The 17,477-nt window shown below is 57.3% G+C and overlaps 2 protein-coding genes across 6 annotated transcripts in view; one reads left to right on the top strand and one right to left on the bottom strand.

The window, feature by feature from the left end:
* Nucleotides 1-18: 18 nt before the first annotated feature.
* On the top strand, nt 19-2,158 carry NKIRAS2 (NFKB inhibitor interacting Ras like 2). Of its 2 annotated transcripts, XM_064400080.1 has the most exons (4): nt 19-220; nt 385-462; nt 560-626; nt 988-2,158. In XM_064400080.1, exons 1-4 carry the CDS (start codon nt 127-129, stop codon nt 1,082-1,084), a joined length of 336 nt encoding a protein of 111 aa, XP_064256150.1. In that variant the 5' UTR covers nt 19-126; the 3' UTR covers nt 1,085-2,158. The 2 variants fall into 2 exon arrangements, with proteins under 2 accessions (XP_064256150.1, XP_064256149.1); XM_064400079.1 differs by having other exon boundaries at nt 55-220; nt 385-626.
* The window catches only part of ZNF385C (zinc finger protein 385C), a 60,666-nt gene continuing 45,279 nt past the window's right edge, over nt 2,091-17,477 (bottom strand). For 3 of the 4 annotated variants that reach the window (XM_064400069.1, XM_064400072.1, XM_064400071.1), the window contains 7 exons: nt 14,732-14,874; nt 10,054-10,164; nt 8,054-8,225; nt 7,339-7,668; nt 5,759-5,946; nt 5,483-5,596; nt 2,091-5,205 (listed from right to left, as the gene is read on the bottom strand). In XM_064400069.1, coding sequence (XP_064256139.1) covers nt 4,981-5,205; nt 5,483-5,596; nt 5,759-5,946; nt 7,339-7,668; nt 8,054-8,225; nt 10,054-10,164; nt 14,732-14,874 — 1,283 coding nt within the window. In that variant the 3' untranslated portion in view covers nt 2,091-4,980. The remainder of the gene's footprint in view (nt 5,206-5,482; nt 5,597-5,758; nt 5,947-7,338; nt 7,669-8,053; nt 8,226-10,053; nt 10,165-14,731; nt 14,875-17,477) is intronic. The other variant, XM_064400070.1, reaches the window with a different exon arrangement.

The following is a 17,477-nucleotide window of genomic DNA, read 5'->3' as shown; positions in this document are numbered from 1 at the left end:
CCCCTCCCGCAGAGAAGCATCGCCCGCGCTCGCGGTCCTCCCGCCCGCAGGGGGGCGCTGTGCTGTCGCTGTGCCCTTCTCGCCGCCGCCGGTGAGGCTCGGCCGCGCCCGCCGCGGTGAGGCGGCATGGGCAAGAGCTGCAAGGTGGTGGTGTGCGGGCAGGCCTCGGTGGGGAAAACCTCCATCCTGGAGCAGCTGCTCTATGGGAACCATGTGGTCGGTGAGTGCGGCGCTGGGCAGAGGCCGCTCCGCGGCTCCCCCGGGGGCAGCGGGCAGGTCGGGCCCTGGGCAGGGCTGGCTCTGGGGGATCCCCCCGGTCACCCCCACACACAGCGGCCAGGGCCCCGGCAGCGTTCCCACGCGTCCCCTGGCCACCCCCGGCAGGCTCGGAGATGATCGAGACCCAGGAGGACATTTACGTGGGCTCCATCGAGACCGACCGCGGCGTGAGGGAGCAGGTGCGCTTCTACGACACGCGGGGGCTGCGCGACGGGCTGGAGCTGCCCAAGCACTGCTTCTCCTGCACCGACGGCTACGTGCTGGTCTACAGCACCGACAGCAAGGAGTCCTTCAAGCGGGTCGAGCTGCTCAAGAAGGAGATCGACAAGTCCAAGGACAAGAAGGAGGTGAGTCCCCCCGGAGAAGGGGCTGTGGAGTGGGACCTGTTCCCCTGGGGTGGGTTCTCACCTTTGGTTTCTGCAGCCTGTCACAGGATACTGATGGCTTCCTGATCTGGGAGACTCCCAGCAGTAAAAGCCTGTCTCCTGGCATGCTCTCTGAGCATACAGGTGCTCAAAATCTCCTTGCTGCTTTGGGACACACAGACCCCAGCAGGAGGGGAAGGGAGCACTGAGATCACTGGGTCTCAAAAGGCCTTGACATGCACTGTCAGGGCCAGGCCCACCACTGAGGGGCTCCTGGCAGAGCCAGCCAGCCCTGCAGCTCTGTAGCTGGTCGTCAGGGGCCCTTCTCACCCTTTTGGAACAGGTCACCATTGTGGTTTTGGGCAACAAGTGTGACCTGCAGGAGCAGCGCCGGGTGGACCATGATGCAGCCCAGCACTGGGCCAAGGGTGAGAAGGTGAAGCTGTGGGAGGTGTCCGTGGCTGACCGGCGCACGCTGATCGAGCCCTTCATCTACCTGGCCAGCAAGATGACACAGCCACAGAGCAAATCCGCCTTCCCCCTGAGCCGCAAGAACAAGGGCAGTGGATCCATGGATGGATGAGCCTGCTCCCCCTTTCCTTCCGTTGCCACCTCCTCTTCCTCACCTTCCTGCTTCCCTCGCACACACCTCCTGCTGAGTCCTGTCTGGTGTCACGGAGCCTGTGGGAAGCAGGTGACCAGGAGGAACAGTCATGCCAGGGATGGTCCTGGTGGACAAGAGAGGCAGTGGGACAGAACCACTCCCCTCCCTGCCCAGCCCCTGCAGCTGTCAGAGGTGCTACAGGAAGGTCAGGATTCACTCAGTGACCCCCTCTGCTCTCAGGTGCAGGCTGGGAGAGTGGAACAGAGGCACAGCACAGGCTGGCTGGAGCGTGGGCATCAGCTCCACATCTGGAGAGAACAACTCCCTCTTTTTGTGTTTCCTGATAACATCTGGGCAGGGCCTGTTTGCTGGCCCTGCCTCCAAGCCAAGCAGCTCTCCTTGCCCTGCCCCAGCTTGCTCTGTGCTGCTCCCTGGCAGCTTGTCCCTTACCCTGGCAGTGTCCACTGCTGCTTTATGCACTGGAATATCCAGACCTGCTGCACCAGGGAATGCCCAGAGCAGGGTAGGTGCTGTTCCTGAGGGCAGAGCGCCCAAATCCACCCCTGCAGCCCTCCTCTTCCTGAGTGCAGACTCAGCCATGAGCTTGGAGGAGATGGGGTTGTGCTTCAGCTGCACACCTAGATCCTTGCAGGAGCTGGGACTGCACTTGCCCTGCACAACTCAGAGCTTTGGGCTATGGCAGCTCTCACTGCCCACCTGTCACAATGCTGCCTCTTCTCTGAACTACCTTAACACAAGGCACAGGTGTCCCAGCCTTACCCAGCAACACTTGTTCCCTTCAGGTAGTCTGGATGTAGGAAAAGAATTGATGAAAAGCCCCAGTGTGTTTATACTTGTTCCTTTTATTTACCGAGTAACACAATAAAGCGATGAGATTCGGTTATCAAAATATTTTCCTTTTTTTTTTTTTTTTCCCCAACAGTTATAGTACATCAAAAAAATATACAATGAACATTACAGGAGGGTACTGGCCAAGTCCCTAGAGTCTGGATATTCCATTTTGGGTTTGGTTTGTTTCTTTTTTCTGGTGTTTTGAATCAAATTTCACATCACTCCAAGGTTATTTACAGAGGGGCACACGTTACCGAGCGCTATGGACTATCCCTACTCCTAGTACAGCATGTGCTAAGTCAAAGGCAGTAAATGCTTTGGAGAGCAGGAGGGGATTTGGGGGATGCCATAACGGGGGTTTCTTACGCAGCTCGTTGCAGTATTATTGTCTAGAAGGAATGGCTTTCACAGGGTTAAAGTGCCGAGAACAGGAGTGCGTCAGGACTCCACTGGTGAGGGACAAGGAGCAGCCATGGCTCCAGCACAGGCTTTTTGGAACAACGGAGGGGAACGGGCCCGCTGGTGCCACGTGGCTCTGCAGGCTGGAGCCCAGCTGCTCCTGGCTCCCCAAGCTTCTGAGGGGCTGGGCACGGCACCAGGGGCTCATGGCACAGGAGGGGACCCACTGTCCTGCTGCGGTGGCTGGACTGGGGGTGACCCCAAGGGCCTGGGAAGGGCACAGTGAGACGGGCAGGGGTGGCTGGGGACGCACCAGCCATGGGCTGCTTGGCACTGGGGGACAGGGACAGTGTCCCTCCTGTCCCCTGGGACCCCACCAGCACAGGCTCCTGTCCCCTGGGATGTGGGGTCCCTGCGTGTCCCCTGGGCTGTGGGACCATCTCCCTATCCCTGGTAAAGCCGTTTCTGCTGGGAGCCTTGCTTCCCTCAGCTGCGCTCCACGCCACATGTCCCACCACTGCTGCAAGACCTTCCACTGTCTCCACACACACCTGCTCACTCTTCTCCTGGTGCCCTCTCCCCACTCTCCTTCCCTGGCGAAGGGATGCCCTGAGCAGGTGAACTCCCACCCAGGGGCTCCCTCACTCTCCTGTCTCTGTGACAGGAGCACAGTGGTGGCTCCACGCTTGGTGCTGCCCACAGACCCTGCAGGTGTGTGCTCCTTCCTGCAGCTTTCCTGCCCTTGCCAAGGCTCCAGCCAGGGGAAGCAGATATGTTTCAGGCTCCAGCCATGGGAAGCAGATATGTTTCAGCCATCTGAGTCACCCATTGGCCGCTTCCTGTTCACCTTCCCGTGCCAGGCCCCATCCTGAGCATCGGTGGGAGCACGCTGGGCAAAATCCTGAAATCCAGGCGCTGCTTATGGCCAAGACGTCAGATATGTGTGCTTGTGCGTGTGGACTCCCAGGTGCACACACCAACCTGCCTCTTCCCAAGGGCTGGGAGGGAATGGGAGTCACAGCAGAGGTCTGAACCAGCACCCTGGGCCAGGGACAGGGCAGAGCTCAGTGTCACGTTGGTTCTTCTGCTGCCACCACGGCTCCGGCTGCAGGGATGCATCAGCACCAAAGGGAATCGCAGGCGGCCAATGCGGCGGGTGGGTGAGCTGCCCCCTGGATTGCATAGATCAGGGTGGGGTGTTCCTCCAGAGAAAGGTCCATTTGGGATGCAACTCTCTCTATGTACAGCAGCGTGCTGGGCACCCAGAGCGCTGCGGTGACAGTCCCAGGCAGGTCATGGTTGGGCTGTCTGAGCACAGTGAAATGCAGAGCTATGGCCTCGGGGTCCCTCCAGAGCCTGGCACTCTGCAGGCTACGGGTGCACCTGCCAGCTGATTGTCCAGGCTGCTGAGGACACCTTTGATTTCGGGAATCATCAGTAACCTCCTGGAAGCTCCTGACTGGGATGGGATCGGAGGGCTGTGCACAGCAGGCGAGCAGCAGCGCTGCCTTTCACTGGAGAACTGAAAGTGCTTTAGGGACATTCACTCAGCCTCACAGCATCTCCCGGGAGGTAGGGGCAGGGCTGTCCCTACAGTGGGACAGAGACAAGGACAGGTGCCAAGCACAGGGTCACCTCCTTGGGGAGCCAGCACCGGACAAGCCTGGCACTCCCAGCCTCACTGGGCATGAGTGGGGCCCAGCTTAGCCATGTGCCCATCGTGTGTGCTTCTGGGGCCAGGGCAGGGCCCGTGTGCTTTGGAGGGAGGAGGCACCAGCCCTGGGGTCAGCTATTGCTCTCGGAGTGAGGATACGGTCAGTGTGGCCGGTGCCTGCCACCACGGGGGCTCTTTGGCTGGTGGGATATAGGGAATTGTGGGGACGGGGGGCTGGTGGGTGGCACAGAAACCCCCTGCCAGCACAGGTAGGTGCAGGGCTGGCAAGGGCACAGCCAGCCCAGGCTGAGAGAGAAACTGCCAGCTTCCCACTTGTGCTGGGGTTGTTTCTCCCAGTAAGAGCTGGGCTGAGATTCCCCTCGCAGTTCCCTTCCCACTGCACTGGCAGGGACCACAGGGATGCTCCTTCTCCCAGGGACCAGCCAGCTCCTCTCCTTCCAGTCTGGTAACTGGGAGGGCGATGAAGAACCAGCCAGCAGGCCGAGGACAGGCAGGCTCTGGCCATGAGATGGTCCTGCTGATTTGGACACTGTCCTCTTGTGTGCACTGCCTGGGCTCATCTGCTGAGCAGGGGGCCAGCACAGGCTGGGGGAGCGCTGGGGATGCGCGGCGGGGCTGGCCAGGCTCTGTCGGGGCACCTCTCTCCAGTGGGAGCCCTCTCCAAGCAAAGGAGAAGCCGGGGTTGATGTCTACCACTACATTTTCCCACCAGCCAGGAGAGCAGGTGCCGGGAGCGCTGCCCCCAGCGCGCAGCCCCCGCAGCCCAGCCCGGCTGCAGTGCACAGACCCTCGCTGGGCCGGCAGCTCTAGTAGGGGGCGAAGACGATGGGACCCGGCGTGGGGCGGACGTGGGCCGGCGGCGTTCGGAAAAGGGCTGGTCCGAGGATCGGGGCTTGGAACAGGGTGGTGGCAGCTGCCGGCCGCAAGGCAAGGGGTCCAGGCATGGCGCAGACAGCAGCGGCGGTGAGCGGGCTCGGCAGGAAACGGGTGGCCAGGGTTTTGGTGAGGTGCTTCTGCAAAGCCAGCTTGGACTGCAGGGAGGGAGGAGGAGACACCGTGAGATTGCAGAAGAGGTGGAGGAATCGCAAGTGCTGCCATTGTGGATGCTGCTGCCAAAGCACTCCCAAGTTATCCCCCTGACTCAAAACCCACCACCACAGCTCATCCTCCTTGAGGGGAGAAGCTGGGCTGCGGTGATGAAAACCAAGGTTTAAGAGAATCAGCTCCTGTAACTCACTGAAAGGATGGCTGATGGCGAGCGAGGCTCTGTGAGCAAACTGAGAGAGTGCTGTGCAGGGAGACAGGTACCTTGAGAATACTCACTGCGAGGGCAGCATTCTTCTGCAGCTTGTTGTAGGGGCTGTACTTGGGCTTGGGCGGCTTCCCTGCCAGCCTGTCTTTGTGCCTCCGGCTGCTCATGTGCTGGGGAGGAAAACAGCTGGATCACTGGGAGCCAGGACAGCCGGGTACTGTGTGGCTCAGGTCTGTGGGGACACCCGTCACCCTGAAGGGACCCTCAGTACCCACACCCTGAGTCCCTGCACGCCCACACCCAGTGCCCAGGCACTCCCAGGGCATTGTCACCTGCTTGAGCTGGGTCTCAGAGTTGACGTAGATCTCGCACACTTGGCAGTGAAATGCCTTGTTCTGGATGTTGATGCTGCCCTTGTTCCCGATCCGCTTGGACTTGTGCCCTGCCCGGGAGAGCAGCTTGCCCCGGCCCCGCCGCAGTTGGGTGCCGTGACCTTCCAGCATTGACTTGTGCTTGGCTCCTGGCGAGAGGAGAGGGGACACTCAGCAAACCCAGCCCTGTGCCAGTGCCACAGCAGCAGGAACAGCGCCCTCCAACAGCACCAACCTGTGCCCAGCAGCACGTGCAGGCAGAGAGGCCAGGGAGCTGCCTGGCAGCCCGAACTTTTGCCATTCCCAAACCCTGCCAAACTGCACGTCGCAGGCAGAGCAGAGCTGCTCATCTTCGCAGAGACCCCCCCTCCATGTGGCAGCTTTGGAGAAGCTGCTATTTCCAGCGTGAGCTGGAGCCTGTCGCCTGTCCCCGGGCGTTAGCACAGTCTGCGGAGTCGGGCGCGCGCCGCCCGCCGTGCTGCAGCATCTGAGCCGTGCCCAAGGTCACAGCAGAGCCAGGAATAGCTCAGCTGGGTCGCAGCAGGTGGGGAAGGAGGAACCCAAGATCCCACACACCTGGGGACAGGGCGCTCCGTCCTGTCCCTGCCAGCGCCGGGATGGCGAGGGTGCACGGGGAGCAAGTAATTTAAGCCCCTGCTAATTCATTCTATTTTTTAAGGCGTGAAGCAAGGAGCTGTGTGACAGCCACAGAGCAGCGCCAGCCTGCAAACGTTTGTTTGTTTGTTTGTTTGTTTGTTCTTTTTCCCCAAATCAGCTCCTGAATTTGTAACTGGAGCTGACAAAAGCAAAAGGACACGTCTGCAGCTAAGCCGCAGCAGCGTCCTGAGCCAACCCTGCACACGGCAGCTGCTGCTGCCCCAGCAGCCAGTGGGGTGGGAGGAATTGCTGCCCAGTATTTGAAAGGACCTTCCATTTAAAGTTGGGGTGCCCAGCTTCAGCATTCCCTAGAGAAAGGGGCGAGCCAGGAGCTGGAACTGCAGAGCCTGCAGACCCTACTGGGGACCCCTATACCATGGCTGCCACCCTGCTACCACCCTGGGACCCTCAGCAGCTCCCACAGCTGCCCCACACAGCCCAGGAGTCATTTTGGGCTATGGGGCTCCACAGCTCATTGCATTCCCAAGGGTTTTCTCCACAGAGCCACAAGCCCAAACCACTGAGCTGCCTTGGGAAGCATTATTCCAGGTTTGGAAGAAGCCCTGGCTAACAGCTTCAAGCTAAACAGAAAATAAAGTAGCCTCAATCACTTGATTAAATATCCTTAACTGAGACATGAACAATAAGAGTGTTTGACCTTGTGAAAATTCACCCTAGAAGCTGCAGCCCAGGTAAAGCCCCATGACTTATCTGTGCAGGTCATTTTAATGAACGTCTTTTAATTACAGCAACACTCATTAATGCTCGCTACTTCATTGCAAGGCTGCGTGGTTATGGGGCATGGCTGGGCTTTGCTCAGAGCCCTGATGAAGTGGCAGGGGGCCCATCCCTCTTCCCCCCACCCACCTCAATAATGCCCTTACCGGTGTTGTGAGCCTCCAGCTGGGACAGGGAGTTGACGGTCACTTTGCAGGTGGGACAGTACAGGTGCTGTTTGCTCTTTTTCCCCTCTTTCTCACTCTCAGGGGCCGAGCTGACACTGCTGCCTGACTCAGCTGCCTGTGCCTCAGCTGCCTGGGCGGATGAGGAGGCCACGCTGGTGGCATCTGAGGTGCCCTCTGACAGCTCGGAGGCCGGCGGGGAGCCCAGCGGGGCAACAGTGCCCGGCAGCTCCACAGGTGACTCCTCAGTGCTGGGCACCAGCCCCAGGCTGCTGCCCTCACCCTCCGACTCCTGTGGGCTACTGGCATCAGCTGGTGGGAGGAGAAGGAAAAGGGAAAAGAGGAAAAGAAGTGGGCAGAAAGAGAAAGTTCTCTGTGCCTGAACAGGTTTTCTGGATTTCAGGGAGCACCCCCATCTTCCCCAAGACCATCCCAGACAGCGTCTGCATGCATCCCCAGGTTTTTCCTATTACAGCTGTTATCTGTAGTGCAGGGAAGCTGGGCTCAGCACCAAACCCTGCTGCTGCCTCAGCTCCCACCAGCCCCATCCCTGCATGAGGCAGAGCCCTGGGGATGTGTGGGACAGAGCTCGCTCCCAGAGACACCAAATCTCAGGGACAACACCCCCTGCTCCCCCACAGGAGCTCAGGGGGCACCTCTGCCACCCCAACCACAGCCTCCTCAGCCCTCCTCGTACCTGTGCTGCCCAGCTCCCCACTGCCCACAGGGCTGGGGGCCAGGTCGGCCGTGCTGTCCTGGCCAGGGGTCCCCGCTGCAGCCCCCACCACCTTCTGCTTGTTCTTCATGGCCTCGATGGCCTTCAGCCTCCGCGCGTGCTTGTGGCCCTTGTAGTGGGCTTCAGCCTGGTTCTGGGGGGAGAGAGGGACGGCCAGGTCACTGCTGTGACAGACAGACAGACGGACATGGGCAGGGGATGGGCTCACAGCCAGGATGTGACCACTCAGGCAGGTTTCTAGTGCAGCCACCTTACCTGGTGGCACCCACCGCCACGGTAGGACCACTGCAAAGGGGTTTTGGCACTGGGGTGGAGCACAGAGGGGGTTTTGGCAGTGAGGTGTAGCACAGAGAGGTGTTGGGAGAGAGGTGTAGCACAGAGGAGGTGATGGAATGAGGCGTAGCACAGAGGGGTTTTAGCACTGGGGCGTAGCACAGAGGGGTTTTTGGCAGTGGGGTGTAGCACAGAGGGATTTTGGAAATGAGGTGTAGCACAGAGGGATTTTGGAAGTGGGGTGTAGCACAGAGAGGTGTTGGTACTGGGGTGTATCACAGAGAGGCAGATGCAGCACTGAGGGGTTTTTGGCAGTGGGGTGTAGCACAGAGGGATTTTGGAAGTGGGGTGTAGCACAGAGGACGTGATGGAATGAGGCGTAGCACAGAGGGGTTTTAGCACTGGGGTGTAGCACAGAGGGATTTTGGAAGTGGGGTGTAGCACAGAGGGGTTTCACAGAGGCATTTCCCTCCTCTCCCCAGCCTGATCTGACACCAACATATTGAGGCCAAGGTATCACTCTCTAAGACATCCCCACATTGCTTGCTTGGCAAGATAAGGACCCTGCTCTGATTAAATGCATCGAGTCGCTCCTAAAAGCAGCTTTCAGGCAAAATTTATGACTCCAGAAATGTACAATGAATTGTTGCTGTAAAAATGAAATAAAGAGGTTTTTTGGTGGGGAGGACACGTCACCCACTGTATCCTGAGGGGTGTTCAACACATGGTTCATGTCCCCAGCTCCTCTCTCTCAGTGAACGCTGGATAATGAAGCGTGACTCTGATGGATTCGTGTCTGCACCAAACTGATAAAAATGGCCACAAAAATAATTCCCCTGAACACTGGTGTCCTCCCAGCAGGGACAATGCTGCATTGTCCCCCAAAACAACCCCGGTTTGGCAATTTATGGAGTGGAACCCCAGCATGAATTAGACACTGTACCCCTGAGTAGGACAGATTAATTTGCACAGCATTCCTGGGGGCCAGCTGAGGATTCCTGGGCTCAGCAGGGGGAAGCATCCTACCCCATCCCTTCCCTTCCCTCCCCCTGTGGCCTTCCAAGGGCTGGGAACAGGGGCTGGAGCTGGGGCTGGTACGTGGGAAAGCAAAGGGCGAGTCCAAGCGTGGTGCCTCATTAGCAAAGACAATAAACTCCCCCTGGATAACAGGGCTGGAACGGGGCTGGGCGCAGCCAAAGTAGGTCACAGGCTCCACGCTGGAACACCCACGGGCTGTGAGGGTCTGGGCCAGCCAGGGGGGACCTGGAGGGACATGGGCAGAGCAGGAATGGGGGCACGGGGTGCTCACAGGGGCACCTTGTGGGACTGACCCTCCTGGCACAGCACCTCTAGCTGGGAAGCAGCCTGAAACAGGGAAACAATGAGCAATGAAGGAAGCAATGCTTTTTCTGAGCTGCTTGGCCATGGAGTGGAACCAAGAAGCCCAGAACAGGGATTTTTTGCTGGCAGAGCCAGCAGCAGCCCCAGACACTGCAGATCCAGCATGGCCATGCTGGGATGGCTCCTCTGCAGGCAAGAGCAGCTCCAGCAGCCCACAGCCCCCGTGGATGAGACTGACCCATAGTTGGGGACACCCCTGACAGGGGCTGGCCCCGTGCCCCCTCCCCTGACAGGGGCTGGCCCCGTGCCCCCTCCTCAGTCCCAGCCCCACGCGTGGCCCCTCTTACAGCAGAGTTGAAGCGCAGGTGGCAGATGTTGCAGGAGATGAACTGCTTCTTCTTGAGCGGGGCTGGCACGCCGAAGGTGTGGCTGATCACTGCCTTCTGCACCGGGTCCATCTGCAAGGGCAGGGAGGGCTGGTGCCGGGTGCTGGTGGCTGCCCCAGCGTGGCACCGGGATCTGGTGACCCCCACACCTGTCACACTCCCAAGGAGCCACTGCCAGTGCCACAGAGCTCCCAGGGGCTCTGCAAGGAGCAAGGGGCCGCATCTGCTGAGGAGCCCTGCGGCCATGGAGGCTCCCCTGCACAGGGCAACGTGCTGTGCCAGCACTGGCTCCTGTCCTGCTTAAACCATGCCTGAATCTATCAAATCCATCAGGTGTGAATGTCAGCTGTGGTCTGGCAGAAGGGATGAGACCAGTGTGTGCCCAAGTCCCCTCTGCCCCCACAAAGACATTTGTGTCACAGGTGGCAAGTTACCAGTTTCTGTTTGAACCTCACTGGCTACCCTTGACCTCAGCAAGAGCAAAAACCACCAAAATGGGGGACAGAGGTGGCCAAAACAAGCATCTGGCCATTCATTCTCCATGTGCTCCTCACCAGAGAGCTGGGATGTCCCCATGCAATGCCAAAGGCACGGGCAGGGCCATGTGTGCCAGCCCCCAGGACACTGACAGCCCACGTGGGTGCCAGGGCAGGAGGGACCCCAGTGCTGGCTGCCACAGACACAGCTCACCCAAGATACAGTGCCCACAAAAGCCCCTCTGCTGCCCAGATGTGCCTTTCACCCTCTCAAACCCACCAATGACAGCTCGGTCACCAGGCTGGGCACACACAGAACCACCTCAGTGTCCTGCCAGGAGCCACGTCTGTCCTGCAGCCTGCCCAGGGCTGTGGTGGGGCCAAGCATGTGGCCAGTGCCAGGCCCTGGCCCTTCTGTCTCGCCTCAGGGCTCGGCCTCATTCCACAGCCCAAGCACCAAACTGCTTCCAAAAGCCATAATTGTTTTTAACAAAATGCATTTATTAAGGAAGAAAACATAAGAATAACCTCTTTGTCTGAGCGTGGCTCCAATCTATAATGCAAGTATTGTTCCCTAGCCTGTGGCACAGGGAGATTATCTTATCTGAGCCCTGCTGTCAGGAGAGCCCGGGGTTTTCAGCGATCGTATTTCTCTGCAGAGCTATTTCACTGCCGAGACAGGTGCATCAGTCTTCGAGGCACATGCCTGGACAACAGCACCATTATCAAGACCCCAAATTCCTTTCCAGGAGTGAGCAGAATGGTAAAAGCAGGTGATTAATGAAGTGCCTGTTTGCTATGAAATTTTACTCACTTATCTGGCATATAAATGAAGAGGCATTTGGGGTTCGGCAGAGACCTGGAGGAAGCTACAGATGGCCAAGATGCTGCTCCAGGCCTGACAACAAACATTGCCATGTGCTGGGCTGCTGGGCCAGCACTTGTTTTCTAGAGAAACACCCACCTTTCCACTCAGAAAAGAAAAATGGCTCCAACCTTCCCAGCAGTGTCAGCCACCACGTTCCAGCTGGTAGCTCCCACCAAATAACACTGGCACCCACCAAGCAGCTCCCTTGGGCTCATCCACACCCTGAGCAGGGTGGGGATCAGAGGAGGATGCACAGGAAAGGGAGATGCTGGCACAAGGACACAAATGAGACCAGGGACTGTCTTGGTCTCATCCAAACCCTGCCAGTGAAGCCAGTGGCAGCAGGGCCATGCCTGAGCCTCAACTACATGGTGGTGGTGCTGAACAGCCCCAGCACAGGGTCTCCTCATCCTCCTGGGGTTATGCCAGGGTGATGGCACCAACCTGGACCTTTCCACCCCCTGTGCTTTAGCCAAGTCCACCCTGCTCCACCCTGTGGCACACCAAGAGTTGTGTGCACCACAGCACCTGCTACTGCCCTGGCAGGCACAGGACTCAGGGCTCAGGGCTGGGCTGGCCAGCACACTCAGCCCTGGCTGCTCACCCCAGCCCCAGGCAGCCCAGCCAAGGCACGTGCTGGCCACTGCTGCTCCTGCTGTCCCAAAGGGAACCAAGCACTGTCTCAAGCTGCCCACCCCCGTGGGAGCACACATGGTCCCAGGTGCTTTGCCAGAAGCCCAGCCCAGCTCCAGCCCACACTAAGCATATCTGAAGGCTGCTGCCACCTGAGAGCCCTCGTGCTTCTCCCCAAAAGCAAACACAAACATCCCTCTATCCCTCCCATGTCCTCACAGCTCTCTCAGACATGGAAAAGCCCCCCCAGCTCCCATGGGGCTACCTACCAGTGCCTGCAGCCAGGGATTGAGGCTCTTCCTGGTGGTTTCCAAAAGAATGGAGCCAGCAACAGAGGTGGCTTTGGGCACCTCAGTCTTGGGGAATAAAGATCCTGGCTTTATAGTCAATTCCTATTGACTCACACTACTTTATTTATCCCTGGATGTTCCTGCTGATATAAATAGCCATCCCTGTGCCGAGCTCCCTGCGGCCACTGGGGTCAGGGCAGGAATTCACAGGGATGCAGCATCCCTCCAGATCGTGTCTGCTGAGCTTTACGAGGCGCTGCTGGGTCCTGGGGATTTGCAACATCCCAAGCTAAGGGAAGGGCCCTTGGAGCAAGGTGCCTCCAGTGCTGTCAGGGTTTTTTTCCCCTGGTTGTTGCTCTAAGTGGCAGGAGGCAGCTTGGAAAGGTTTTGCTGGCTCTGGAGTAAAACATCTGCTGGGTTCATGGGAGCCCTGTGACCTGCTCGGAGTGCAGAGTGTTCTGCTGGGCAGTGCAAACAGCTCCTGCTCTGCAGGGCATGGCTGAGCCCTCACAGCATCACCAGCCATGCAGGGCATGAAAGGAGAACCTGAGATCCTGCTGCAGAGCAGCTCCAACGTGGCAGCAACCTCAGCAAGGGGCAGACTGACTGCTGCTTCCATTCCTCTCCCCGCACTGAGGCTCAAGTGGAGCCTGACCAGCAGGATGCAGGGATGTCCCAGCCCTTCATCCTGAGGGATGGAAGCTCTGCTCTGGCTCCTCCAGAGCTGCCAGAGCAGCTCAGGCTGCAGGGATGTCCCAGCCCTTCATCCTGAGGGATGGAAGCTCTGCTCTGGCTCCTCCAGAGCTGCCAGAGCAGCTCAGGCTGCAGGGATGCTCCAGCCCTTCATCCTGAGGGATGGAAGCTCTGCTCTGGCTCCTCCAGAGCTGCCAGAGCAGCTCAGGCTGCAGGGATGCCCCAGCCCTTCATCCTGAGGGATGGAAGCTCTGCTCAGGCTCCTCCAGAGCCACCAGCCTGGCACACCCTGCATCTCACCCAGCCTCCTGTGGCCACATCTCCAGCACAGGCACACCCCAAAGGGCAGCTCCTGCCCCTGGACCATCAGCCAGCAGCACACACCAGGCTCCAGGTCCCCAGATGGCTGGGACAGCCTCCCCTGGCATCTCTCTCTGTGCCTGGCCCATCCTCTGCAGCAGGAGCCCACATGGAGCACAGCAGCCATGTGACACTGCGTGGCTCCAGCAAGTACCAGATTCATTTTCCAAATTACTGATTTTTTTAAAGCAACAGCCGTGGGTGAACAGGCGCTGAGGCAGCGGCAGGTGGGAGCCAAGAGGAGAGGACAACAGGCGTTGGGTCAAGTTCACTCCTGACTCCAGCGACTAAAAAAAGAGTCCAGACAAAAAGCAGGAACTTTAATGGCATCAAAACCCCTCCTGTCCTGTGTTCCAGCTCATTAGCCCGGGGAGAGGCTGGGCTGGGGCTTCAAAAGAGCTTAAAGGACTCAGAGCCTGAATCCCATTCAACAGCAGCAGGAATCCTGCACTTAATTTCTGAACTGTCTTTGAGGATCTCAGCGACAATTTGCACCTTCCAAGCACGTTTAAGTTCAAAGCCTCTCACAAAAGTTCAGTGAGCAGGAAGGGGGCTCAGGACAGTCCCATTTCCAGGCTCACAAGAGAAAACAATGGCATTGATGAACCCCAAAACATGAGCACACAGTGCCTCTGGGGCAGAGATGGGGAGAAGCCCCCAGGTTCTGCCTTACCCAGAGCAGAACCTGCTCCACAGCAATTCCAGGCAGCACCCAGGGGTTACAGAGACCCCACGGGTCTGGGACCAGCCTGGGGGAGCAGGGCAGCATGGAGAGAAAACCATTTCCTTGGTCTTCTCTGTGTCCTTGGTCACATCCATGGCAGTTTAACTGTCTAATGGAACATCTCTAAAGATGTGTGTCATTGCCCACCCACACACCTGGGTTGGTGGTCCAAGGTTGGGGACCTGGAGCCCAAGTGGGGGGCGGGAGCAGCCCCCCAGCACTCTGACCACCCCAACATCCACAGCACCAGCCACATTCCTCACATCTGTAGTACATTCTCTTTCTTTTCTTTTCCTTATTTAATTTTCAACTAATGAACTGCTCTCCAGAGCTACTTTATTACTATTGATTCCAGGGGCAAAATCCAATTGATCTTGGTTAAAATGAACCATGTTTTTAATTCTGCTACTGACAGGCACTGGCTGGGCAGGAACCTCTCCGAGCTAAGGGCAAAGTGGGCATGTTCAACTGGCATCCAGCAGCCAAAGACCCCAGGAATTAAACCAGAAGCTACCTGGTGGTGCCATGCAGAGAAGGGACTGCTGTAGGGGAGGAGGGATCCAGCAGCCCATGCCCATCCTTCCTGGGGACTCACCGTGTTGAAGTTGGGGAAGAGGTTGAGCGGTGATGTCCCGTTGAGCCTGAAGGTCAGAAAGTGCTTGATGTCCAAGGGAGGATGAAGAGGACGGCCAGGGATGGGCAGCGACGCTAAGAGGGGACTGCTGTGTCCGGAGGGACCTGGGCGGGCAGAGGGAGAGGGCAGCGTTAGCACTGCTGATCCCTGCTGGCAGCAGGAGGGCAGAGCACACCAGACACGCGCAAGGGACATCTGCCATGGATACAGAACCCCCACAGGGAGATGTCCTAGCCCAGGGTGGCCCTGGACACCCCTTTGCCTTCCAGGCTCCAAACCAGCACCCCAATTCCAGCCGCATCCCAGCGTGGACACGGCAGGAGTCCAAAGCCTCAAAAGGTGTCCCAACCTCCCCCAGGGAAGCAGCCCCTTCCCAGGGCTCCTCCAAACCAGCACCACCAGCTCTTCACCACGGCTGGTGAGGTTTTGGCTGCCAAAGGGCTGGGGGCAGAGGCAGAGCTGCCCCCACTCCTGCAGCACAGCCGCCACTCCCCGTCCCCCGCAAATGAACCACGCGCTCCAGCGTGAGATTTAAAAATAGCCTGGAGTTATTAATAATGTTCTGTTTCAACAGAAAACACCCGTGGGACAGAGGGAAGGAAGGAAGGGAGGCCAAGCAGAGATCTGTCTCCAGCCTGCTCCCCATCCCAGCTCGTGCTCATCATAGATGATGAGCACAGGGAAGCATCCTCCAAGTGGCAGAGGGAGTCCCTGCCCAGCTCTGGCAGCAAGGAGGGGAGAAAGATAAAATAAAATAAATGAACTAATCAGACACAATAAATAAGAAATGGTTTCAGAGTGCTGTGAGCCAGAAGAGCCCATCCACATCCCATACAGGTTCACACCCCTGCAACCCACCCACAGCCCCGTCCCGTTTCCTGCAGCAAGGACAAGGTCAACGTTCCTCATTCCTTTGGGGTTTTTTTGAGGCTTGGGTTCTTTTCCCCCTCAAAGGCATCATGGATCCCTTGACCCAGCACACCACAACCCCATCCCACCACCTCCCTGGACCTGAGAAAACCCTTGTGGGACGCTGACTGGCCAGCACCCACTGCCACAGCAGAAACACCCTCCACCAGCACCTCCTGTGACAGCAGCGAGCCTGAGCCCCCCTCCAGCCCCACACCCAGAACCAGGCTGGTGCTGCTCCTCACTCTGCTCTGCACCCACCCCATGCCAATCCCAGCTGCTGCAGGACCTGAGACACGCATCTGAAATTCAAAGTTTGAGAGATTCCCTGGATTTGAGCAGCCAGTGCTCGTCGCCAGCCCCACGGGCACCAACGACCTCTTTCTGGGCGAGCGCACGCGGAGGCTCTGCCACGGCGCCGGAGCATCCCCGAGCCAGGCCTGACTCCGGGGAGGAATTACAGTTTGCTTCATCAGGCGTGCACTGATCGAGTTAATTCCAGAGTCGCCCAGAAGGGAAATCTGCGAAACCGCTCAAAAATAAATAAATATCGTCGCAGCAGCAGCAGCGAGCAGCACTGGGTGAGGGGTGCATAATTAACCTTCTGAGGCGTGAAACAGCGTTTCTACATCAAATCATTTGAGACGGCCGGGCTGGCGCCAGAGGAGCTGCCCTGGGACCCCCCAGCACACACAGCCAGGGCCCCACAGAGAGCAGCACAGGCATTTGGGGCTGGATGATGAGGGGTGCAACTCATCACAGCCAGGGTGGTTTGCACTGGCCTTAAAAACAAACAAAAAAAAATATATAGACACACATATATCTATATCTATATCTATATCTATATCTATATCTATATCTATATCTATATCTAATCTATATATCTTATCTATATCTATATCTATATCTAATCCATCTATCTCTACACACACTTTTTTGTATTTATATATTTAATATATTTTAATATATAGATATAATATACATATATATATTTAAAATATACATATATATAATATATACATACACATACATGTACCTATATATACATATACACATCTATAATATACATACATATACATACATACATATATAGGTATGTAATATATGTATGTTATATATGTATGTTATATATTTACGTTTTATATATTTTTTTAATATATATATGGGTTTTATATATATATATATACATATGGGAGGAACAAGAGGTGGGCGATCACCTCACCCCCAAAATCAGTGACTACAAGAAGGGGTGCTGCAGCTCAGCTAATGCTTGGGCTGAAGGATTCACTCCCTGGGGCGCAGCTCCTGCACTGGGCAGGCACAGGACGAGTGCTGAGGGGACACAGACTCCCAGGATCGGCCACTACCTGCAGCAGCTGCTGCCCACCAAGGGTACTGAGAAGATATGTCAGCCTCTTTGGCACACCCTTGAGCTCAAATTTGTGGATTAAACACATTCTGGGCTGGGATAGGCCAGGCAGTTAGAGAGAGCTCAGAAAGCCTTGTGAGACCCTGCAGATGGGCAGGTTTTTCTCACTTGGCTTTGTTCCTGAAGCAGACAGGACCCTAAGGAGCAGGAAGAGGGCTGAGGCCACCCCAGCATGTCACAATACTCTGCTGGGGCGCCCACAGGATGCTCTTGAGGCACCTTCCCAAGGTTACAGGGCTATGGCATTGTGGGTCCTGCCTTACCTTTGCTGCAGGGCAGATTCCAGCAGCAGCTGAGGGCAGTATTTTTAGGTATTCATTAGACACTCAATTAAGGAGATTTGCTTTTGGGCGAGTGGCAGGGTCCCAG

The sequence above is a fragment of the Passer domesticus genome, chromosome 27 (assembly GCF_036417665.1).
Source record: "Passer domesticus isolate bPasDom1 chromosome 27, bPasDom1.hap1, whole genome shotgun sequence".
Classification (NCBI taxonomy): domain Eukaryota; kingdom Metazoa; phylum Chordata; class Aves; order Passeriformes; family Passeridae; genus Passer; species Passer domesticus.
The sequence above is the reverse complement of the archived record's forward strand: the minus strand, read 5'-3'. Positions and strand labels throughout refer to the sequence as shown.